The sequence below is a fragment of the Pseudochaenichthys georgianus genome, chromosome 24, assembly GCF_902827115.2.
Source record: "Pseudochaenichthys georgianus chromosome 24, fPseGeo1.2, whole genome shotgun sequence".
Lineage (NCBI taxonomy): Eukaryota > Metazoa > Chordata > Actinopteri > Perciformes > Channichthyidae > Pseudochaenichthys > Pseudochaenichthys georgianus.
This window is the reverse complement of record NC_047526.1, coordinates 21283242-21308902: the sequence shown is the minus strand read 5'-3', so window position 1 is coordinate 21308902 and position 25661 is coordinate 21283242. Positions and strand designations below refer to the sequence as shown.

The following is a 25661-nucleotide window of genomic DNA, read 5'->3' as shown; positions in this document are numbered from 1 at the left end:
TCCTATCCAGTAAGCAGACTATCAGCTGGATTAAATCTCCTTTTCCATCTGCACTAACAGATGTGCCTCACATATGAATACGAGGGCTGGCGTGTGTGCATGTGTCACGGTTATGATTTTGTAAACAACAAATTCTGCATAAACGTCAAGTTGTCACTGTATGAATGTGCCTGTACAAGTTTTTGTGTACATCTGCACAGGAACATGCTTCAGCCACTGACATGAATTAATGTCATTAAATATGCACTGTATGTAAATGTATGTGGCGTATACATGTTTAATCTGTGTCTGTGCGCACATAGGAGCCGATGGATTACGTGTTCTGAGAGCCAGAATGAGAGGAGCCAACCGAGAGGCAGCGTCAGGAAGCATAATTACTGTATACAAATTTGCTCGCACTTAGAAGTGTGTGTGTGCATTTTTGGTGTGTGTTTGCCCCCCGCCCAATTGTGTGTGTACTTATGTGGGTGTCATTGTGTTCACGTGTCTCCTGGTGAAATCTCAAGCTTCAAGTGGTCACGACACACGAAGGCAGCTGCCAGCTTCAGGCTCAGGGCCAGATATATCGCCTCAGACATGAGAGACGCCTGCCACACACAGCTCTGAGGCTGCACTGTGGGCTGGACGTATAACGGCAGGGTTCGCTGCAGATCAATTGAAAAGGGGGGGGACACTTTAGGAAATCATCATTTGTATTGCATGGGTTTATGCGATGTCCCTTTCACAGGAGATGATCGCTACAAATGGGCTGATATGTGCCGGCCTGTCATTAGGAAGTCACCGGCTGCAACACTTTAATCTGAACTGCCTTGATTTAGTGATCCTTTCCCCTCCTTATTAAACTGCCCTTGAGCAAAGCACTGACCACTAGCTGCTAAAGGGCTGACTAGACAATAATGTGTCAAGAAAATGATATTATTAGGTTGCAGTAATGAGTATGTCATTGCTGCAGCAGAGCAGTAATAGGATTGACGATAGAACACTGAGTTTTAATATCAGACTTGTAATGTCTCCAAACATATGTATTAAAGAATTACGCTGTTATGCGCAACAAGGGCAGAAGAAAGAAGCTGACATGACAAGAATGGGGGCTGGTTATGTTTAAAAAAGTTATTCCTTTACTTTTTTTAATGCAGCATAGTAAACGATTATATATCTGTCTTTTGTGTTGTCTTATATTCTCAGAAAACAAAGGTATTTTAAAAATAATCGGGAATACAGATAACAATTTAGACATTGTGTGGAATTGTTGATTAGGTGAATGATAAAGCAGATTACAAAAAAAAAGGTGATCAAGTGTTGAACAGCCTTAAGATGTTGGAGAGACTTCCAATTAGTTTAAATAAATAAAAAATGGAAACAAGATATGCACTTATACAATATCCATTTGGCAGAGCTACAGGCCGGATGGCTGTTCTAATCTGAGAGGGCAGAGACCCCAATCTACCCCACAGGGTTTCAATTTCAGTACCTGTACATGTGGTTAAATATGTAAATTGTAATCCCTGTACATTTTCCTTTTGTTGTTCTGTTGTTTATGTTTTTATGTCTTCTTGTGGAACCTACTGCTGCAGGTCTCCCTTGAAAAAGAGATCATTGATCTCAATGGGATTTTACCTGGATAAATAAAGGTTTTGAATTGAATTACAAAGACTATGATCTGATAACAGACTGTTCACACGCGCATCATCTCGAAAACACATTCACACACTAAACACACACACACACACACACACACACACACACACACACACACACACACACACACACACACACAAAGCACCTGTGAAAATCAATCAAAGCCAGTGCCACATAATTAAAACAATGCTGAATTAATTCCCCTTCACAGCTTCTTAATATACCTTTGCACAGTGAGAAGATAGTGTTGGCAACAAAATGAGAGGAACTTTTGTTGCCCCTTAGCAACATAAATCAGCTCTAATTGGCTCCATTAATTACATTATTTAAAGGTTCCCTCTATTATACTCTTTTTCATTATTATAGGTCTCAGATATATAAAAAACATGTCTCATGTTACGGCGCGCTATGCATGGGGCCCCCTTGAGGGGGTTTCCCGACATGTCGTTTCAGTAAATTAAAAGGGTGTTTCATGTTGTCGTTGCTGTATTAATATGTTTAACTTAAATGCGTGTCACGCTCACGCACACAAATAAATATATGCACGTTCATTCTCACAACGCGTCAGACACAAGGAAATATACATTAAAGGGGACCAATCATGCAAAATGCACTTTGTGATGTCTTTTATACATAAACATGTGTCCCCGGTGCGTCGGGGAACTCACGCAGTGTCAGAAAATAAAACCCTCTCTCTTTTCCTCCGTACCCAAATCTTTTAAAAACAGGGGTACAACGAGCGGATACAGATTTGCTGTACAAATCTGCGTTTCTCTAACAAGGCTGCGAAAGACGGGTTTGAGCAGTACTATGAGACATGGCTACAATGGGTGATCTGTTTGGTATTTTAAGCAAAAAACGTGTTTTATATAGGTATGTCCCTACAATATATGTTTTCCAATATAGCATAATACAGTAGGTCCACTTTAATTTACATCAGAATCAGAATTTATTTATTTGTAATAATGGGACACAGGGTTCGGTCCGGATACGGACCTTGGTCCTACACGATCATTTCCTGATAACGATGAAGCCATAGCCCCATCTCTCCCCACCTCTGCTGCTCACTGCTGTAGCATGGTCAGTAGCTACTGCTAGTGCTACTGACCATGCTACAGATGTTAGTGAAAAATCTACAGCTCGACCATGCTACAGATGTTAGAGCAACATCTACAGCCCCTCTACCACAACCATCAGCAACAAGTGGACATGGAGAATTACATGAGCTACATGTTGCTAAATCTACCGCGGGGCATAAACAGAAGGGCAACCATGCCCGGGCTCTTCTCCACTGCTTTTGGTGGCAGAAGTACAGCACCACTTTCAGGCCCGGCATGTACTACAGCGTTTCCAGTGGTTTTGTGTGAACGGACACGTTAAATGAGCCAAATGCGTGTGAATGGAAGACTTTTTTGATAACGAATTCGGTCCATGATTTGGTCCGTTTGCGCTCCGTTTGCGCTCCCATGTAAATGGGGTCTATAAAGCCAAACAGCTCGCTGCACCCTCGCTGCGAGGGGGACCCAAATTCCCATCAGCAAAAACACGTGGGTTTGCTATCCTGGCTCCAAAATGGTGGAATGAGCTCCCCATTGACATCAGGACAGCAGAAAGCTTACACACCTTCCGGCGCAGACTGAAAACTCATCTCTTTCGACTCCACTTCGAGCGATAGAATTACTAACAAAGCAATTATATACTAATAAAGGGCTGGCTTATCTAAAGCCTGTTGAGTAGCACTTGAAATGTTTTAGCTCTATGAAACCTGATGTACTTATAGGCTATGATTCTGTTTTCTTCAAGTTTGTATTTTGTTAGTCGAACACACTTATTGTAAGTCGCTTTGGATAAAAGTGTCAGCTAAATGCAATGTAATGTAATGTAATGTAAAGAACACAATGGTGCTCTAGGAGGAGATTCAGGTGATAAGGGCGGGTGTTACCTTGGTTGGTGATTGGCTAATGGTTAAACGAGCCCAAAAAATCGTTATGACATCATAAAGTGGCCAACATCTGATCAGCTCATTTTCAGACAGTTTTTATATAAATGGATCAGGACAAAAAGAGAGCAAATCTTTTTTCCAGAAACTTGCAGAATCTCTTTACACAGAGGGGACACATGTTGATGTATAAAATACATGAAAAAGTGGATTTTGCACAATAGGTGACCTTCAAAAGGAATTCAAAGTCGCTACATTCACCACCAAAGCACTATGAATGTCGACAAATCAGCTTTCATTTATCTGTGTGTGGTGACCAAGGCTCCCCTATCGTATCATCCTGCATTAGAATAGCTTCCACATCTGCAGTGCATTCCTGCAAGGCCACGAGGTGACGAGAGCATCCAACGCCAGAATGACTCGGCAGGATTTCGTTTGCGCTCCCTCCATCCCCACACTCCAGCCCACAGACTGACTCACTGCTCTTTGGCTGAGGCCCAGTCTGTCTCAACTCCTCCTCTCCTCCCTTCTCTCATCTCTTCTAGTGCCTGTGATATGATGTGAATAGATGCTGACGCTGGAGGGCTTTCTGCAACACTGCTTTCCTCATCAACACAAATTCTGATCAGGGAAAGGAAGGGGGAAAAGAAGGAAGGAAGGTGGAAGAAAAAGGATCTGATTGGAGGTTTGGATTTGGTTCCTCAGGTGATGGGAAGCTTAGAGATTTTAAAGGGTGATATGGTATAAACGTATGAAAAAAGGATTTAGTGGGAAGAAAACCCACTGCCTTTAGATATTTAGATCAGCAGTGAACCACATATAATCATTTTATCCTTGTTAGCCTTAATTGACTTGAGCCATACTGTTCTCACAGTTAAACTGTTTATGCTAGCAGGCATGAAAAACAATGTTGTTGCTAAAGTGAACGCCTCCCAACAACATGTATCCATACACTGACTACTACAACATTTTTCAAATAAATTCCTTCCTGCTGAGAGTAGAGTGTTCACATTGATATTACTCTCATGCTAAAGGAGACTATTAGCCCATCTCTCTCGGCAAAATAACAAGTTATACTTTTCTTTCTTGTTTCGCACCTTGGTAGGAGGCTGTCATGGCATTTCTGGTTGGATGACTGTCCTTTTGTTGACCAGAAAATGGCTGCCCTGTCCTCTACACCCTGACAAGCTAAAGTCAAGCTTTGAACAAACAGTCAACAAGGGTAAAAAAACAAAGGAGCAAAGGTAAAAAGTGGGAGATGGGATAGAGTGGCAGTGGGTGACAATTCAATCTGAAACAAGTCTGTAAACCAATTACAGTTTCTGGACTTCACCTCGACACAATTTCTACCATTTCAAACAGTCATATTCTTATAACCATTTGGAAATCCAACCGGATGCTATTTCTTTTGACACCTACAATAAAAAGCCTTGATCCAAATGACAACAGTGGGCAGACCTTAAAAATTTTTTAAAAAAGCCTTTAGAGCCAGATACCTTCTTAATAGCTTCTCAGATTGCAATAGCACATTTTATATTATCCAGCATAACTGTGCGATTACATCCATGCAGCAGTGTTATCAGATTCACATCCTGGATCAGCAAATCCCTGCTGCTGTACTTTGACTGCTTCTTCTGTCTATATGACACACCCGGTGTGCAGCTATACACTGTAGGTGTCAAATGACGCAACAATTTGAAATATAACTGGTGTGTTGCACTGAAAAAATAAAACTGATAGAAGAAAGTAAACTAAGTCAAAGGTGCAGAGAAGCGGCCTGATGTGTAATGCACTCATCAGTCTTGCTCATAAGGCTAAAGGAATGTATTTGCATGTTGTGCTCTTATCCATATCACTCACATTATGTATGGATGCAGATTGAAAGCCAGCATTTGTCTTCTTGAAATGTTAATGGCATGAGGACAAGGAGTGGGATGTGGGAGGTCCTGCGTGTGTTACTTCCATTACTCTACTTCTACTTCTTTAGTTGAACTTTCTATTTTTCCTCTTCCAAATGTCTCATTTGACTTTGCAGCTTCTCAGGCCCGGTTCCAGAACAAAATGACTCATGGTGCGTCTGAGATTAGAGAGGGTGCAGTGGTAAAGTGCTATTTCTATAAGTGGGGAGTGGACCTAACACCCTCTAGGGGGTCCTAATCTCCTCTAGGAGGGTCCTCACCTCCTCTATGCTCTATGCATGCTCCCCCGGGAAGATTTTTTTTTAAATATTGAAGTTAAAAGCATCAATCTGGTGCACTTTGAGAGCAAAATGAAGAGATCTATGTGCTCTTTGCTTGATCCATGCCTTCCCAGTCCCTTATCACGTAGCCTATAAGAGCATGGCGCCAGTTGTTGTAGCCAGTTGTGGTGAAGGCATCTGACTTACTTGAACCGAAATGTCTACATGCATAGCAGAAGATGGCATATTTTTTACATGAATATTCCAGCCAATCTCTGTTTTGAAACCATGAGCTGCAAAATGAGTAGCCTACAGGTGAGTTGGGCACTTTTTTAAATATACCTGGGCAGGCTCGTTACCCACGACAGTGGCCGCGTGTAACGTAATGGCCCCATGATCTGAACTGTTATTACCTGCAGTAGATGCAGTGTTACTGCTGGTGATAAGGGCTGGTTGTTTTAACAATTTTCTGATGTCCCTCACTGACTGCTTTGTAAGAACCTTGCAGATGATGAACGTGCAGCGGCACAGGTCACGCGCACCTGACATAATAATAACAACGTTACTTACCGTTTAAATTGACCAAATAAATGCAGCAGACAATGTTATTTAACCACAATTACAATTTATTTTATTTCAACTAAATTCTTCTTCTTCTTATTATTATTATTATTATTATTATTATATATGTAATATTTTTTTTTTTTTCACTTTTCATTTTTCAAATGAGGGTGCATAACGACTCAACTGAGGGTGCAATGCACCCTTATGCACCTACGTAGAACCGGGCCTGCAGCTTCTCCTCCCCATCCTGACGTCTCTTGCGATGCAGTGTCTTTGCTCCTTTCCGACGCCGTGGCTCGAGGTCGTTGCGTTGGACGACGGTGCTTACTAAATGTCAGAGGCGGTCAAGCGCCTACGCAAGAACACAACCCGCCCTTAAAGCTGCTGCCGGCCGCCTGTCCATCAGATCAGCGCCGTCACAGATCATCGGCTTTGACGTTTAACCATTTCACCACTTTTCACTGCGACACTTCACTAGCCAATTATATGATTGGCTCTGATGGGTAAATGCTGCATCTGTGAGTGGAGGGGACAGGGGACAGCAACTTCCTTGAGGTGAGGTGATTCTGCACTTTACTCGTCTCGTATCTCAGAACTTATTTGCAAGTGGAAACTTAATTGTTCGTCAGCCAAATAACAGTTCTTGGATATTAAATGTCCTGGATGTCGAACCAAGGAGAATTTTGAAAATGGTGCCAACTGTGTGACCACGTTAAACCTTTTTGATAGTTGAGATGGTAACATGACATTATAAACATGAAGGAGTGGTGTGAGATGTATCCAAAGTTTTGTACTCAAATTAGGTAACTTGCTTTTATGTCATATATGCAATATTTTTCTGATGAATGTAAGCTGTATCTGTCATAAGGCTTATCAAACCATCGCAGAGTGCGTGTGTAAATGAATTGCTTTTTTTTGCCCCTATTGTGTGTGTGTGTGTGTGTGTGTGTGTGTGTGTGTGTGTGTGTGTGTGTGTGTGTGTGTGTGTGTGTGTGTGTGTGTGTGTGTGTGTGTGTGTGTGTGTGTGTGTGTGTGTGTGTGTGTGTGTGTGTGTGTGTGTGTGTGTGTGTGTGTGTGTGTGTGTGTGTGTGTGTGTGTGTGTGTGTGTGTGTGTGTGTGTGTGTGTGTGTGTGTGTGTGTGTGTGTGTGTGTGTGTGTGTGTGTGTGTGTGTGTGTGTGTGTGTGTGTGTGTGTGTGTGTGTGACAACCTGCTGGTGTAAACCTTCTGGTGTTCACACCTGTGCGCCAGTGATGGGTAAGCCTCAGAGGAGAGTAAGTGACCCAACTAAAGCGTGTTAAGTAAGAGACCAACAGAGAGAGAGTGAGAGAGGGGGAGAGCTTTTCCTTCACCTCCTTTGCCCTGCGCACATTTTTTCAGGCGAACAGACACAGTTGCCAAACAAAATGCCGTCTGTTTGCATACAGCATGACAGTCGGCGAAAAATTAACAGTTCACACAGTCAGCAAACTGTGACACTGGCCCCTGCTCAGAAATACACAGTAAATGTTGCACCACAGCGAGTGTGAGGGCCTAATTGAGTAGAAAAAGAGAGTTGTGGCAAGACACATCGACTTAGCAGAAGGTCTTTTTTTTTTTTTTTTTTCGTCATTTGCCGTTTCGTGTGCCCCTCTTACCTCTCTTTGCTGAACTTGAGTGAGTGGAGGATGGCAGGTCTCTTCTGCCTCAGGTTCCACAGGTGAACACTGTCGTCAGCCAGAGCACTCACCAGCGCTCCCTGTCAGAAAAGAACAGGGGATTTCATTTTGAATTTTAGGATAGGTAACATTGTTGAAACACATGTAGGTAATAACTGTGGGAGACTACAATACGCATACCACATGCTCTCTTTGAGCATTACATGCATGAGTCGGACTGCATTCCCTGGAAACAGAATTGAAATCAGGCGGCTGTCGAACAGGTCACCACGATGATTCATCAGATGTATATAAGTCTATGTGCGCATGAAGGAAGCACTTAAAATGGTCTCCATCTCTGTTTTACACTGCTGAGTCACACAGTCACACACACACACAGTCACACAGTCACACACACACACAGTCTCACACACACACACAGTCTCACACACACACACACACACACACACACACACACACACACACACACACACACACACACACACACTTCTCATTAATATGAAGTAAATCAAACTTGCCATATGAATCAGAAAGTGCTGCAGGTATTAAATACTGATAGCATGTTTCCAGCCTGTCAATTTGCACTTTACAAAATGCTTATGAAGTTTCCCTGTGGCCTCTAGGTTTGATGCTTGACATAAGATATTGACTTGACTGCATATTGCAATACTTAGAGTTGGGTGAATGTGGGTTGAGTCACATCTGTGATTATAAAAGAAGACAAACACAAACATCTGAAGTCATAAATTCAATGCAAGATCTTTCAAAAGAGAACGTTTCTCTGGTGAGAATTAACTGAAATGTCTGATATTGCTGTGGAAGGGAATGTTATTTGGCAGGTATTTCGTAACAGAAAATATTATTGAACAATGCATTCAATTAAAAACAGCAGACGAATCAAAAGAACCCACACACTGTAAATACGTATGATTATATAAGATGGATTTGTTATAGTTTTACCTGGTGAGAGTCAAGTTATTTTATTTGGTATCTATTTTCATTTTGTTTATCAAAGGTAAATAGACGTGTTGTTTTTTAAAAAAAAAAAAATCACCTTTAAACACTGTTTTAAACTGAGCAAACATTCCTGTTCACATCAAAAGAAACGTTAACAAGACTAAAGAAGAGGGTTGACTAGCCATTTGGTGCCAACTTTTAATAATTAATAATACTCAAAACTTTAACCACTAAAGTACTCCTGATTGAGGATCATTAGCCATCAATGCTAATATCACCTGTCATTGGCTTTGAGAGAGAGGGCAGGGCTTACAAGTGACTTTAGATGCCCCAGTCAAGTAATTCACTTTTTATTTAATCCAACATTTTCCCCTCATATTTTTGTACCTCATTGATGAGAAACTGTAGCTGGATGACGGCTGCTCCACTCTCGTGTTGACAGTAGCACTCCACCCCTGGACGACCAAACCTGAAAGCATCTCTGTCAAGGAACACACAGTACCAGCAGAGCTTTGTTTCACTTTAACACCGTTTGTTTTTGGGTGTGTGTAGGCAGCCAAGTGGGCGCTGAATATATATGAGGTGTTTCTCGAATGTGCAGCAGCTCAAAACAAGTGCCTCAGCATTTGAAGGTCATTTGTTCCTCGCTACACCTGACACAAAGGTTGTGACTTCTGTTACTTACTAACCTGCTTGGAAGGAAAATAGGAAATACACAGTGACATTACTACAGTCAACAAACAGAGCTTGGACCTCATTCATTACGGAAAGATGGCTGGACCCTTTCTCGCATCCCACATACGTCTGACTCACATTCCTTTCTTAAAAATATTCAACACCTTTAAACGATACGCCACATGACTTTGTTGTAGCAAGAAGCTTTTTATTTTACGGAGGTATATTCCTCAAATAAAAGCACCATGAGCGAGTTACCCAAGACTACAGTTAATAATCCAGGTAGATCATTTCACTTAGTAGTATTGTAGACAAAAGAAAGTGCTTGCGAGGAAGAAATTGTCAAAAAACATTGAAATTGCTGCAGCGAAGGAAGAAAGCTTTCACAGGATTGTGGGGGAGAATTCAGATGTTTAAATATCAGCTGAGAAGAGGCGGATATTATGTGAGCAGATGAGAAAATAATAGCAGGGAGAGAGAACATACAGTTAAAGAGAAATCTCTGATAAAAGATGCAGTGAAGAGAGAAAAACATCCAGTTTGGGGTAGGGGGATAGAGGCTAGGTAAAAAGAGAGAGATGAGGGGAGAAGGGACTGACAGAGAATAACTGGATATTTTCCTGAGGAGAGTGAATGGGTGAGTGTCCTGATTATATCCATTCATTCAGAGCTAAGGGTGGTGGGAGGTGATTTTTCATACAGGGGTCACATCGAGGTGTAACACCCTGGGGCGCCGGCGCTATTGCTCATCATTAGTTAGTGTGTGGTCGAGTGTGTGTGTGTGTGTATGTGTGTGTAAGGGTTAGGGGGGTGGTAGGCTGTGTGTTTCTGCATAATAACCAGCTATTGCCTGCAGAGGTTTCCAACTCAAATACAGTTTGAACTGCACGCCAACTTATGAATACAGAATACCGTGATATAAGACAGCTTCAACAATACAACCAAGATCTATAAAAGTGTATCATAACCTGGATAAAACATCAAATCCTGACACATTATGGCAGACATAGCAACACTAACGCATGTGCAAAGGGGAATCAGCATTATTACAATGGAGATAATGAAGCTGGACGTTAATTTAAAAAAGAAATGTACCTTGAAGAAAACTAGGGATTGCTCTGGGTTTGAAAACTGTTGGGTTAAAACAACTAGTACACAACTCGACATAATATAAAAGCAGTTCTACTCATTTTTATGAGGAAATGCTAAATATTATTTCTATATTTAAATCAAACAGAATCCTACAAATTCACAAAGAAAAGTTAGAAACCAGTGGGACAGAGAAGCAGAGAAAGTGATGGAAAAAAAGAGACATTCCTTAAGTAGCAAAAACCGCCTGACATACTGGTACTGACAGTAGAAACAACAGAACAGACTGTTTTACTCTGCATGTCAGACCAATTGTAGAGTTAGGAGCCCTGTCTGCTCAGGAACATTAGTTAGATTATAGGTTAATGTCATACGGAAGTGACATATTTTTTTGGAGTCCTGCTGCTCGTTCTCGTTTTAGGAACAAGCTTAGGAAAGGGAATGTGTGTTTAGCTCTCCTTTTTGAGAGCATTTCTTTTTTTGGGGAGAATTTGGGTGTTAGGTCCTACTATATGTTTATTTTATTTGTTTGTATTTTTGTTGTTCGTTTCTCCTGCTTTCCATTAAATAGGCTGCATACTACCTCTTCGTGTACTTCAGGCTCATATTTTGATGATGGTTAATTTAACAGGAAATGGTGAAGCATGTCTAAGACTTGTCTCCTGGAATGTTAAGGGCATGAATGCCCCGGTTAAAAGAGGCAGAATTTTTTCCCACTTAAAACACCTTAAAACGGAAATTGCCTTTCTACAGGAAACTCATCTGACCACTAAGGACCACCATAGGTTAAAGGCATCATGGGTTGGCCAAACCTTTCATTCCAATTTCAGTAGTAGAGCAAGAGGCGCAGCTATTGTGATGCATAAAAAAATACAGTTCAGCCCGACTGAGGTTATAGCGGATCCTCAAGGCCGCTTTGTGATAGTTTCTGGTTCCCTCAATAATGTCAATGTTCTCGCCAATCTATATGCGCCCAACTGGGATGATGAAGCATTCATGGGAAAAGTGATATCATTATTACCAGACCTAAGCTCCCGCCATTTGATTTTGGGCGGTGATCTCAACTGTACAATGGACCCGCTTTTAGACAAATCTAGCCCAAAACGGGACTCCCCCTCTAAAATGGCTAAAGCCATCTCACTATTTATGAGTCAAACAGGTTGTGTGGACCCATGGCGTTCTCTCCACCCCAAAGCGAAACAGTTTTCTTTCTACTCCTTGGTTCACAAAACATTCTCGAGAATCGATTATTTTTTTATCGATAACTATTTTCTTCCCGCTGTAAAAAACATAGAATACTCACCCATAGTGATATCCGACCACGCCCCATTGTTACTTGACCTCTCATTCACACTGTTACAAAAGACACGTCCCCCCTGGCGACTGAATTGTACACTATTAAACGATGATCGATTCCGTGAAACAATCTCTAAAGCTATTGATGATTTCCTTATAACCAATATGTCTGATGGGATATCACCATCTCTTTTGTGAGAGACGTTAAAAGCTGTGATCCGAGGAGAGATTATATCTTACTCTGCAAGGCAAAACAAAAGGAAAAAGCAAAAACAGTTAGAACTTTTAGGCAGTATAGCTAAACTAGATAGCCAACTCTCAACATGTCCATCCCCTGAACTAGATAAAGAAAGGCAAAATCTTCAGATGGACTACAATTTACTTTCAACGCAAGAGACTGAGAAATTGCTCTTAAGATCGCGTGGATTTCAGTATGAACATGGGGAGAAGGCAGGTCGCCTCCTAGCACACCAAATTAAAAGCCAGTCGGTTTCTCAACAAATTAAACAAATACGGACCCCTACTCGTGAACTCACAACAATCCCATCTGTTATCAACGACACCTTTAAAACCTTTTACTCCGGACTATACGCCTCACAAGCCCCTGTCGAAAATGCGGACAGAACTAAATTCTTGGATGATCTGGAATTTCCGTCCATAACACCAGCTCAGGAGGGTGAGTTGGATCAACCTCTAAAGCCTAGTGAAATAGCTGATTCGATCAGGTTGATCCAGAGTGGCAAGTCCCCGGGCCCAGACGGTTATCCAATTGAGTTTTATAAACAATTTATTGATAAATTGACCCCCCTTCTTTTGAGAATGTTTGAAGACTCTCTGGACCGTGGAAAGTTGCCACAAACTCTGACTGAGGCGGTAGTAATTGTATTATTAAAACCAGGCAAGGATAATTCTGAATGTAGCTCCTATCGCCCCATCTCCCTTCTGAATGTGGACTATAAGATCCTGGCTAAAATACTAGCCATACGCCTTGAATCAGTCACGCCAAACATCATATCATTAGACCAAACTGGGTTTATGAAAGGCCGATACTCCTTCTCCAACATCCGTCGCCTTCTCAACATCCTCCTCTCTCCTGCATCCAAGGAGACACCAGAGGTGGTGGTCTCATTGGATGCAGAGAAAGCGTTCGACAGGGTGGAGTGGGGCTTTCTATTTGAGGTCCTTAAGAGGTTCTGCCTTGGATCCAAATTTGTCTCATGGATAGCATTGTTATACTCTTCACCCAAGGCTTCAGTGAGTACTAACGGGATAAGTTCTCAATATTTTACACTAGGTAGAGGTACTCGCCAGGGTTGCCCTCTAAGCCCGTTACTATTCGCTGTGGCAATCTAACCACTATCAATTGCGCTTAAATCGTCCAGCTTTACACAAGGAATGACCAGATATGGCTCTGAACACATACTCTCGTTATACGCTGACGATTTACTACTGTTCATTTCTAACCCTATATCTACCATTCCTCAGATAATAGATCTGTTAACCCGATTCGGAACCTTCTCAGGGTACAAGCTAAACTTTTCCAAGAGTGAGTGTTTCCCCGTAAATGACCTGGCCCTTCAGATCCCCGATAGACTCTTCACCTTCAAGATGTCTAGGAGTAATTTTAAGTATTTAGGCGTGAATATAAGTGGAAAACTCTCAGACCTTTACAAAGATAACTTCCCACCACTAATTGACAAGCTCAAATATGATTTGGAAAGGTGGAATAATTTGCATTTAACTATTGCTGGGAGGGTAAACTGTATCAAAATGAACGTCCTCCCTCACTTTCTGTACCTCTTTCAATGTCTGCCAGTCTTCCTACCAAAATCACTTTTTCGTAAAATAGACAAACTAATCTCCTCTTTTTTATGGCAAGGGAAGACACCTAGAATTAGGAAAGAGCTTTTACAAAGGCATAGATCTACAGGAGGATTAGCGCTTCCAAATATAAGACACTACTATTGGGCAGCCAATATCCACAAAATAATTCTATGGACTAAGGAACCAACATTGAGTTGGTGTGAGCTTGAAGCCAAATCCTGTCCTAATACCTCACTCTTGGCTTTGCTTACATCTAAATTACCCAGCCGGCCAACTCAATATTCGAATAACCCGATTGTTGTTTCCACCCTAAGAATTTGGTCCCAATTCAGAAAGGCTCATGGACTCTGTGGATCCTCTATACATAGTCCCATTCGCAACAACCATCTCTTTCTCCCCCTTACACTGATGGGGCCTTCTCTATGTGGCAGAGAGTAGGTCTTATAAGAGTAAGGGACCTTTACATTAACAATTTCGGTAGCTTTAGCCAACTCTCTGACAAATGTTGCCTTCCAAGCACTCATCTATTTCGCTACTTCCAGGTCCGAAACTGGGTTAAACTAAACAACCCTTCATTCCCCAATATCCCTCCGGATTCAATAATTGACTCAATTCTGGACACTTTAACAATCGAAAAAGGTCTGATTTCAAGAATTTACAATTCCGTCTCCCACCTCACAGAAACATCGCTTGGTAAAATCAAACAACATTGGGAAGAGGAACTAGTCCAAGCCATAGATGATGAGGTCTGGGATGGCGCATTAGCGAGAGTGAACAATAGTACGTCCTGTGCCAGGCTCAATCTTATACAACTAAAAGTTGTCCACCGTATCTATTACACCAACTCTAAACTCTCCAAAATATATCCAAATGTTACGGACACCTGTAACAGATGCCATATGGCACCAGCAAACATGACTCATATGTTTTGGTCTTGTCCTCGCCTACAAGGATACTGGACAAGCATTTTCAATCACCTTACTGAGGCCTTGGACGTGGTATTGACACCATGTGCAGAAACTGCCATTGTTGGAGTAATACCTGGCCACCGAATGTTGAAGAGGAAAACTAAGGACAGTATAGCCTTTGCATCTCTTTTAGCACGAAGAAGAAAACTCCTAGAATGGAAATCTTCTATACCACCTAAAGCATCTCAATGGCTTAAAGATCTAATGTTGTACCTGAACTTGGAGAAGATTAAATATAACCTGAGGGGCTCCTCAAAACTATTTGAATCTGTCTGGGGCTCTATGATAGCCTACATAGCTGAACTTAAGACACTACATTAAGGAGAAAGAGGGGGAACTACGAATGTATGTTGTTGTTTTTTTCCTTTTTTTTTTCTTTTCTTGTGTCTCTTTTTATATTAATTTTGTATTTATTAATTTTTATGTATTTGTTCTGTCTTTGTATACATGTATGTATGTAGGTAGGTACGTGTATGTATGTGCATGTGTACATGTGGGTATACATATGAGTATATGGGTACAAATATTACTGTTACTATTCTTTATTCCCTTATCTATACATTTTCTTTTAATATTATCTTCTATATTACTTTACTTTTACCTATACAGGTATCTATCTTATTTATTTAGTTAGTTATTTATTTTACCAGCTAGGACCGGGAGGGAGGGAAAGGGGAAAAATAAATAAAAATATTGACTGTATAAATGTAAACTCATTGTGCCCGACTCAATAAAAGAAAAGTAAAAAAAAAAAAAGAAACAACAGAACAAGCTGATCCCTACAAATCTTATTCCAACACCAATAATCAAGTCCTTCTCCCACAGTGCAAAGTGCGTCTTCAGCACCTACTACACCGGCACCACTGTCATTTATTAAGCTCTAATTCATGTGATCATTACCGAGGTGTGCTGTGACCATCTCAATGAATAAAGCCACAGCAATGCAGCATTACAAAACACCTCATTTCTCCTCAGCTAAAAGCCCCTTACTCTTTCTGTGCCTCTTTTCTCTTATGAATAGAGAATATAAAGGGTTTATAAATGAACAAACATACTTCAAGCCTTACAAGCCTTCCGTGCAATACGAGGGGAATCGTGCAATTTAATTTATTTATTATTTATTTATGTACATATTCCCTATGATGTCTTTTTTAAGTCCCATGTATTGTTTTTATTGTTTTTATATTGTCTTGTTGTTTTTATATTGTCTTCTTGTTGCGTGTTGGCACCTTGAGTTTATTGTAATTTCGTTGTACCTGTACAATGACAAAATAAAGATCTATCTATCTATATATTTTATTACTTCTCTTCTTCTTTTGCATCATTTTTTCCACATGATCTATCTTCACTCTTTGGATATTATTCAATGTATAGCTATATCTGACCGTAGGGTATCAGAGTGACACAGTGGCCTTTGTGCGGCATGAAAAGCGGCCCCTCAGCTCTTCAAGTGGATTAAGCTTTACCCTCGCCCTCCTGAACAGGCAATTAAAGGACTTCAGCTCTGAGCCAGTGATGTCCTGACTAGGAGAAATCTACAGGCTCCACTGGATTTCAGACACTAATCCTTCAGTGAGATGGAGCAAACCTGAACTATGACACCTGGAGGGATGCACTACTAAGTCAATGATGATCTGAGTCGTCCCTACATGACATCTAGCTTAGCCCCAAAACTCTTAAAACTTCTTCGCCAGTCACTTTTCTGTAAGAAGCGCTCTCTCCCTCTGCTTGGCTTTTATTCAAAGATCTCTCCATGTATGGTTTAATCCAAATTGAGTTGAATTATGGAAGCCAATAACAGGAGGATGTAGATTCTCCTCAAAAGTAAGGATGATCCATTTTCAGATGTGTGAATAAAGAGGTAGACTGCAACTGTGGAGAGAATAGGCTTTCTTCATTTAGCTTGCAGCTTCCTATTTTTGTTCAAGAAACACCTACAGTTAACTCCAAGGGGATCACTTGGAAATAACATTGTGAATAGTTAGTCATTAACAACAGGATCAGAAAATAGAAAAATAAAAGACGAAATTTTAATGGAAAATTCCTAGAAAGCTAACTCAATATGACATGCATCCTGCTTAAAAGAGAGAGGAGCAGCAAGAAACGCTGTTGTTTCTTGTCATACCACAAACAGGACACCGGTTTCTCATATTTAACCCCAGCACAAAACTAGTTTTTTTAACACTGCATTCAAAAACATTGCAACTCTGTCAATTTGTCAACCCTTGACCTGTCATTTCAGAAGTTCAGACTGTGACAGGTGCACTCAGCATTCAGCGTTAACAGTTTAATACACAGCAAGAAATCAAAAAATGAAAAGTACTCTGACTATAAGAGATGAGCTAAAAAGCTCACTTGACCTAAATGGCTGCAATTCTGCAGGGTACTGCTGCCGGCTAAACTGTCACTGGGACACTGGTTAAAAAAGTGCAAGTAAGAGAGTACAAGCTAGCTTAGATCAGCTCATTTAATGAGGATCGTGATGTATGATGAGCCAAAAAGCTGTAATTATGTTTCCTAATTATAATAATACATTTTGGATAATTGTTTGCGTGCTCAGAAGGAGAAAAGTGATCAGAGAAAATAGCGGCTGTGTCATTACTATTCACCAAAACATAAGAGATAGTGTACCACCTACACGAATGTCAATTGCATTACTGATTGTACATTAAAGTGTTACCTAAATGAAAGAAAGATTTAAATAAACTTGGACGACATAAATGTTAGTTTTTGTTAACCCAGCTGATGGTTTTTTGCTTGTAACATTCATACATGCGACAGAGCCTATAATAATAATAATAATAATAATAATAATAATATACACTGACACTTATATAGCGCTTTTCTAAAAACGCCATGCAGTTCAAGTGAGGATGGTGAGGGCTCGGCGACAGTACATTCCAACTGGCCGAGAATTTCTTAATTCTAATTACCAAGCTAGTACCACTACATGTTTTTAAAGCTCGGTTGGATGCTACAAAATCAGATGCTGTTGGTACCTGTACATGTGGTTAGATATGTAAATTTTAATCCCTGTACATTTTGCTGTATGATGTCCTTTTGTTGTTCTGTTGTTTATGTTTTTATGTCGTCTTGTGGAACCTACTGCTGCAGGTCTCCCTTGAAAAAGAGATCATTGATCTCAATGGGATTTTACCTGGATAAATAAAGGTTTTGAATTTAATTGAAAACTCCTTCCTAATGTTGCCCGGCAACCAAACCGTTCAGTGCCACAGACAGAGACAGGGGAGGATTTAAGGATGTGCTTTTTAAACTGCTCACATTGCCTTCTTTCTGAGGAGAGGAAGCCATCCCACGGTACATTATCAACATCAACATGAAGCATACACGTTGGCACAGCTGTAATCAGAAGAAAATACTAAGTAAAAACTGCATTTTGTTCGTTTTTCTGGTGGATGTTGGCTCAAAGATTAGCATAAAAATGCAGCAGGCCACTACGAGAATCCAATTGGAAAGAAGAAGAAGAATTTCACCAAAGGTACTTAGTAGTAGTAGTACTGTAGACTCAATGTCTGCATTCCTCTGTTTACATGTACTGAATGAAGATACTTGTCTACCGTGTCTAAATGTTGTAAAATATTGTTATTTGGTTATAAAGTGTGTTTACAAACAATTGTTTTTTTTAAATATGTGCATAAAATAAACTCAGTACATTTTGGGTCTGCAATTCAAACAAATATTTATCAAACATTCAATGCTTAGGTTTTTCAGAACCTATTTTAAATTTGTGTTTAATTCTATATATCTAACCTTTACCAAAATGTTTCTCTGTTGTCAATCAGAGTGTCTATAAGTTAATATATAGAAAAGATTTACAATAAATTGTCAATGTTTACAAATGGTTTGGTTATTAAAATATTTAAACATTTAGGATTTTAAATAGTTTTTACATTGACTTAAAAATGATAAATTAATTATAGGCTCATCATTGAATACAGGCTTGAGAATAAAACCTGTATAACATGCAGTGAAAATCTACCATTTTGTCTTAAAAGTAGCACTCCCATTGTTATTTATTGGAATGTCCTTTCTGTTGCTCTCAATAAATCGTGGCAATTCAATCTTTACCCAGCGCATGAAAGCTTTTACATTTGTTTTTGTAAACCTCCAACACTGAGAAGCTATTTACCACTGTTGACTGTGTCCAAATGGGTTTCCTATAAAATACATGTTTCCTCTGGCAGTGTGTCTTTGCCTCGATTTCACACCGGGGCGCGAAAATAATTTCAATTTCTGTAGGTTGTTTTCACGTCATTGGCTTTTGACATGCTATAATAACATTTGCAAAAATCTTTCAGGGGATTAAAGAAAGACAAACAGGGAGAGACTCAAAGTGTTTATAATGAACATGATCCCACTCTTTAAAGCAAATGGAAGGTGCATTAGCGTGTGTGTTATTAATTTAATGCGTTTTCCCAACACTATTTCCTCAGAGACAACATGTTGATACACTAGGAAAAATCCTCCTACGCAGTTATTAATTTCTTTCAGAGGCAACAGTTTTTTTGTCAGGAGAAAAGTAACACGAAGATGGAAATGAGAATAGAAAGATTTCACATTTCTGGTAAAAAATCTGTACACGACCTTTCCTGAATCTTAAAATGACACGCATCACTTCACAGGGAAAGTTCCTCGACATCTCAGTTGCCAAAGTCACATTGTTTCCAGTATTTTAACAAACATGACCCAAAGTCACGCTGCAGTGCCTCGACTCCATCCACATGGGACCGGCTCAGTCGAAGATGTGTCACAATCGCTGACAAGAGCATTTCTCATTCCATTTTAACCAAGCGAGGCCTGTTTCTCGCTCTGCGGCCGCTCACCACTCTGCACCAACTCTAAAAGTGGACAGACTGACCACAGGCAGCGATGAGAGCGAGACAAGACAGGCAGAGAGAGGAAGACAGGGAGCCAAAGCAGAAAGTGGGTCAGCTTCACGTCTTGTCAAGACGGATGAAATTTCCCCGAGATGTTCTGGAAGTCTGACTGATAATTCACTTTTATATTGCTACTTGCATATTTATTTTTGTCAAAGCCACAGGCAACTTTCCTGACAAATAAAAAGGTGAGTCACTGGGCATCTGGCAAAGCAAAGTTGTCATAGAGAGAATTGTCCGGGTACAGTGCTGGGGAACAGACTGCAGGTTTTATGAAACCACGTTATCCAGGAATAGAGTTGATCCTGATAAGTGTAATTTAATAGGGATGAGCCTGTATTTCACTTGAGAGAAGGGTTGGCTCGCTGCTCGTCTGCTCACTTCAAACATGTCGTGCCTCTGTATATTTGGATGTCTGTGAGAGGAATACATTGAAAAATAGAGGAGAGGGTGCAGCGTTAGATGAGAATAGAAAGCCTCAGAAGGATGGGAAAGAGAAGAAGGGTGGACAAAGAACAGAGGCATATTTTAAAATGAGCAAGAGCGATGAAAACTGATGGCCAAGATAAGGAAATGGATGAGGAGAAGAGGAAACAGTAAATGAGAGAAGAGAAAAATAAGAGAAAAGTGGTTAATGGAGGATGAAGAGGAGAAGGAGTAAGGGAGAGGCACTGAGAGAAAGAGCCAGAAAAAGCAAGCCTTGGAGCACTGAGTTGCTATGACGTTGGCCTGGAGTGACGTCAAAGCTAGCCACTCATACATCACCCTCCCGGGGAGGGGGCGGGGCCTCGGGCCAGGCTGCTCTGGACCCAGAGACAGTGAGGCGATGCAACTGGGCGGCATGAAACAGAATGACGCAATGCAAAAAAAGTATTCGTAGGGAAAATAGAGAAAGAAAAATACAGGAGGATAAGAGAGGAAAATAAAAAGGCTTTCATATTTAAAAGAAAAGGATGAAACAATACAGTAGTAAGCCTTGATAAACAACAACAATGTAAAGACCCCCACCGCAACCACTAATGACTCTGCTCAGCTGCTATTCCACACATAATGCAGATCCCAATTAGTCCTGATATCCTACAAATCCACCTTCTACCGCCCCCCCCCCCCTGCCTGCGGCTGTTTATATCACATTTAAAGGCTGCTGAGGGAGCTGCACCTCCGTCGCCTCAGGCCATGATGCATCCCTGCACTCTGCTATTACCAAGCACTCACTCTACCTTCATGATGGAGCCTTTTTGTTGCTCTACCATGATTTAGCATATTCTCATCTCTTTTTTTATATAATAATAGCTTTTTGAGTGCATGATGTAAAAGAGATTATTATTTTTGTACATGCCTTTTAATAGATCAGTTATGTTTTGTCAAAACACACAGGCTTGGAAAGGCATCAGATGAAATGCTCTTTATTTTTTCTCTCTCCACAGCACTGGAGAAACTAAAGCTTGTGTGCACCACTCCTTACAATGCTGACATGGTTTCTTGATTCATATGGAATAGTAGACATGCTCTGGACAGAGAGGGCATGGCATTTTTTGAGTAACATTTGAAAAACGTCTCAACTTGAGCAAAAAATACCCACTAAACACGTTTTCAGCTGTCGCTTAGCAACAGCAGGAACAATAACTAGCATCCTACCGAGGGGCTGGTGCACATTGCAAGATTAAAAAGCTGGTTGATTGAAAGCGGGTCTTCAACCTCTGACTTTTGGTGATTTACACAATGTAGCTCAAAGGACCCCTAAGACTTATTTGTGTTAATTCCCCCCCCCCCCTCTGGCAGAGCATTCAGGTAGCACCGCATCCATCAATGACAGAGAAGAGCGCGAGGGAGCCATGAGATTTACACTCACTCTCTTGAAAAAATACACATGGGTATTGTCATGCAATCATACTGAACTCAGGCAAACACACCGATACACACCAAGGAAAAACCTAAAGTCGAGCAAACTGGTGATTCATTTGTTTAACACAGTCCTTGTATAAATAATCTCCCTTGACAAGTTTGATTTATTACGCAGACAAACAATTAAACTGCGATGGGGCCGCTGAGTATTTGTCGCTGCCTCGGCTTCCACACACACCTTGGTAAGCACTGCAACACACACACATCTATTATTGTTCCTGTCTTCATCTAGATGACATTCTTGACAAAGGCAATTTGCTGAGGTGCACAGTTCAATGTTGCAGTAATCCAAATCCATCCCAAAAAAATGTGCAGGTTTTGGGCTGGTTCGGAGCAAAAAAGAAGATGCTGTATAAAGAAAAGTATTGCGCTGGCAGCTTCTGTGTTTCTACAACATGTGAGATTATCAACAGGCACACATGTGATCCTAATGACGCTGCACAGTGCAGGATAAGAAGATTAAACAGATGGCTCTTAACAAAGTGATTAGGAAATATTACACAAGCTAGCCACCATCCTCTAGGGCAGTTTTAGTCTTCCTCACTGACCTGAGTCACAATCATGACACAACAAGAGCTATACTGCACACCACAATCACAACTCTATTAAGAAATATGGTCTATGAATTAGCGTGAGGCAGCACAGGCGAGGCAGGCACACTGGTGATGCACAATTGTAACCCCCCCATGCTGCAGGGATAATGGGAATTGTTGGTGTCTGGAGCCTGGCCAGCACTGCCCAATAGCAGGGTGTTAATAATCCAGTGCATCATCTATTTTTAGCAGGGCAATTTAGCAATGAGCTACTGTACGACCACTGCGAGGCGAATATTTGAAAACAGATGAGACAGAGGAAGGGAGGAGGAACATAATCAAGGGAAATGGGTTTGGAAATGCACTGGCTGTACAGATCGAAGGCGGGAAAGAGGAAGGGGAGGGTGGGAGCAGAGGACGAGCGGGGATGAGATAGAAGAAGGATGGAGTAAAGAGGCAAAAAACCATGAGGGAAAAGAAAATGTTGAGTCAGCAGAACAGCTTGTGGCAAACCCTCCAGCAAAAGCATGCATAGCAAAAGAGAGAAACATGAGGAATGTAGTGGGGATGAAATAAAACGGGACAGGAGGATGGAAGAGAAAGAGAGTGCGACAGAAGGATGAGATGGAAAACACATTAACTCCCCAAAGAGAGAGAGATACAGAGTGAATAGAGAAGAGAATTACAGGAATACTCCGGTTGTTTGACAAACCCAAATATCTTGGACGGACATGTTGTTGAAAGGGTTGTTGACTAGTCTCATTTCCAGTGTGTGACAGACAGAGGCTTAATAGAAATCATAAGTTCTGCCGTTGTGATAGCGATGCAAAGCCAGTTCAAGGATTATGTTCCAGCAGGCGCGAGAGCTAAACAATGTCTGCAAGTGACAAGTGGCTGCAATTACTGCTCAAAAGGTGGCTGTAGTGCTGGGGTGGTCTGTTCTGATCCGCAGAATAATCACCATGTTATGCATTTAATAGCAATGTATGTTTGTTTTTTGCCGAAAACTATTCTAGTGAAGCCAAATTGAAGTAAATGACCTGTTCGGATTGAGGTGAATACGATTCACACAGATTGTGCATGTTTCATTCATTGATACATCCATATCTTAAAAAGTGCAACTAAAAATAAGCTGGGTACAAGGTGTGTATTAAACATGAGTTCTGGCCTGTGGACGAGTGCAAAGACACCGATTCCATCTGCTGCTAACACGCTAGCGCTCTGAGCCCCGCTTGGCCAATTACAGCCTGACCTGTGGTCGAAGTGGAGGCTCTCAACTCCCTCTGCAGTCTGCATCAAATCTGCCCTCTGTGATTTACAACTTTACTTAAGCCTCAGCTACACAGCCCAGTGACTTTAACAGCTCTGAACCACAACTTGTCCTATTTTGGTATTTTTGCTCACATTTGTCAGTAAGAATATGTACTAATTTATCACAAGGTGGATACTTAGCCGAGACAAATCAGTACATTATGTAAATAATAATAGAATTATTATTTTTGTCCCAAGATACAGCAAAGGGGAGGAGACCAGCTACCTCTTGAATTTTAAATGGTCACTCTTTAAAAAATGATATATACACACAGCTACTCTTTTTACCATGGTGTACTGAAATATTTATTTTCAAAATATTGTTATTAATTTTCTTGTTCAACACAGAATTCCCACAGATGGAACTCACAATGCAGTGAGTTGTGCAAACATGTAGCATTACATTAAAAAAGTAAAGACATTACACCACTAGCAGCAAAGTCTTGTGAACAAATAATTATTTCCATGGTGTACTTATTTGATATTTATTTTTGTTTACTTATTATGTTTTTTATTATTCATAGCCTATATGTTTTAATATGCAAGTCTATTCTGTTCACTGCACTATACTTCTGCTGTTGTAATAATGTACATTTCCCTGTTGCGGAACAAATACAGGAATTCTGACTGAGACCGTCAGGGCTGTTGTTTTTGTCTTTCTCTGCTTTCCAATGTTCGTCATCCATTATCTGACAAGAATAAGAATTGAGAAGTCCAAGTAAGGGAGAGTCATGAGTCATGACTAAATATCCCTTTTGTCTTCACTGATGTTGAAACTTAACTTGGATATTAAACAAAGCTTTATTACTATCACAATACAGACAGATTATCAATATTGGTTTACTGCATTAGGGTTTCAAATACCTCTTTAGCTGCAACAATTACTCCATGTATCACTTTGACAAAACAAGTAACAGCTGTAAGATAAACGCTTAAAATAAAAGGCTTTTAAGTTCATTTTTAGATCGGCAATGCGTTTCATCGCTGTATAAACGTCGACTGTGTTATCCAACAAGAGACACGTCTATGATATAAATGAAACATGAACAGCCAAATCTCTAAAGGGATGCTTGTTCCTTGCACCAATATCTCTTTCCTCTTTCTCACCTCACACATTTAGTCCACTGTTATCATTGGATTACACATATTGAACATGCTCACGATAAAAACACAGCACTCCAATCTATAAACAGACTATCAGATGGTCCAAACAATAGGGTATGTAATGCCAGTGGAGCCCAGGAGAGGAGCTGGTGCACAAATCATCCCTGACATCTGATAAATGTCCCCATGTAAACACAAGGTGTTACACTGATAACGGCTCGTTATTGGATATTGTGGATGGGGAGAGGGAAGAAGCAGTTTAAAGGACAGATAAGGATGAAAAGCTTGTACTTAATATATAAAGTATGAACATCATCTTCCACCCCAATTACGATCAATGTCTACCTTACACGACAGAGATGTATGGACTGAGACAAGACACCATAAGGCTCATGGAGTGAAAACAGGTATAATCATTTGAAAGACAAAACCCAAGTGAGTATTTTAAATGAAAAGGGGGTGAAAGATTGAATGAGAAACATAGTTTGGCATACAGAGTGAGAAGAGTGAGAAAAACAGGCACATGAAGATGAGAGAGGAAGACACCAACGACTGCAGGACTAAAAGTCTGTGACTGGACTTGCTCCTGTCTATGAATAATGGATGTGTGGAATTGGAGCCAGCATATGCATTAAGATGGCTTTATGTATTACTTTCTCAAAGTGGTAGGAAGGAAAATGTTTTATTAGAATGTAACTTAATGCCAAATTAACCTTTAACACATTGAGAGATCATGGGTCTTTGTTTTAATACAAGCACTGAAAGGCAATTAAATGCATCTGGACTGAGGAGCTCTCCCATTAAACACTAATCTAATCTTAATTAAAAGAGTACTGTACTGTACTGTGCTGTTCCATAGATAAGCAGTGGTTGTAAGTAGTCAGAAACAGCAGCATTAAAAATTAATGTTACCATATCAATAACACTAAACATGTTTTACAAACCAACAAAGCCATTAGGCAGTTCCTGAAGCTAGCCTCATTCCTAACACTATCTCAAAGCAAGCAAAGTGTGTATGTGTGTATATGTGTGTGTGCTCTCTTGTTTCTACATCCTTCCTCTACCCAGACCCAAGCATGCATCCACACGCAGCCTCTGGCACTGATATCAAACAAATCTTTTCTA

The 25661-nt window shown here is 40.6% G+C and overlaps 1 protein-coding gene across 3 annotated transcripts in view; it reads right to left on the bottom strand.

The window, feature by feature from the left end:
• stxbp5a (syntaxin binding protein 5a (tomosyn)) overlaps positions 1–25661 on the bottom strand; it is a 97833-nt gene that overhangs the window by 49327 nt on the left and 22845 nt on the right. For all 3 annotated transcript variants that reach the window (XM_071201855.1, XM_071201856.1, XM_034075688.1), the window contains exons 3-4: positions 9321–9402; positions 7956–8056 (exon numbers count right to left, since the gene is read on the bottom strand). In XM_071201855.1, the coding sequence (XP_071057956.1) occupies positions 7956–8056; positions 9321–9402 (183 nt within the window). The remainder of the gene's footprint in view (positions 1–7955; positions 8057–9320; positions 9403–25661) is intronic.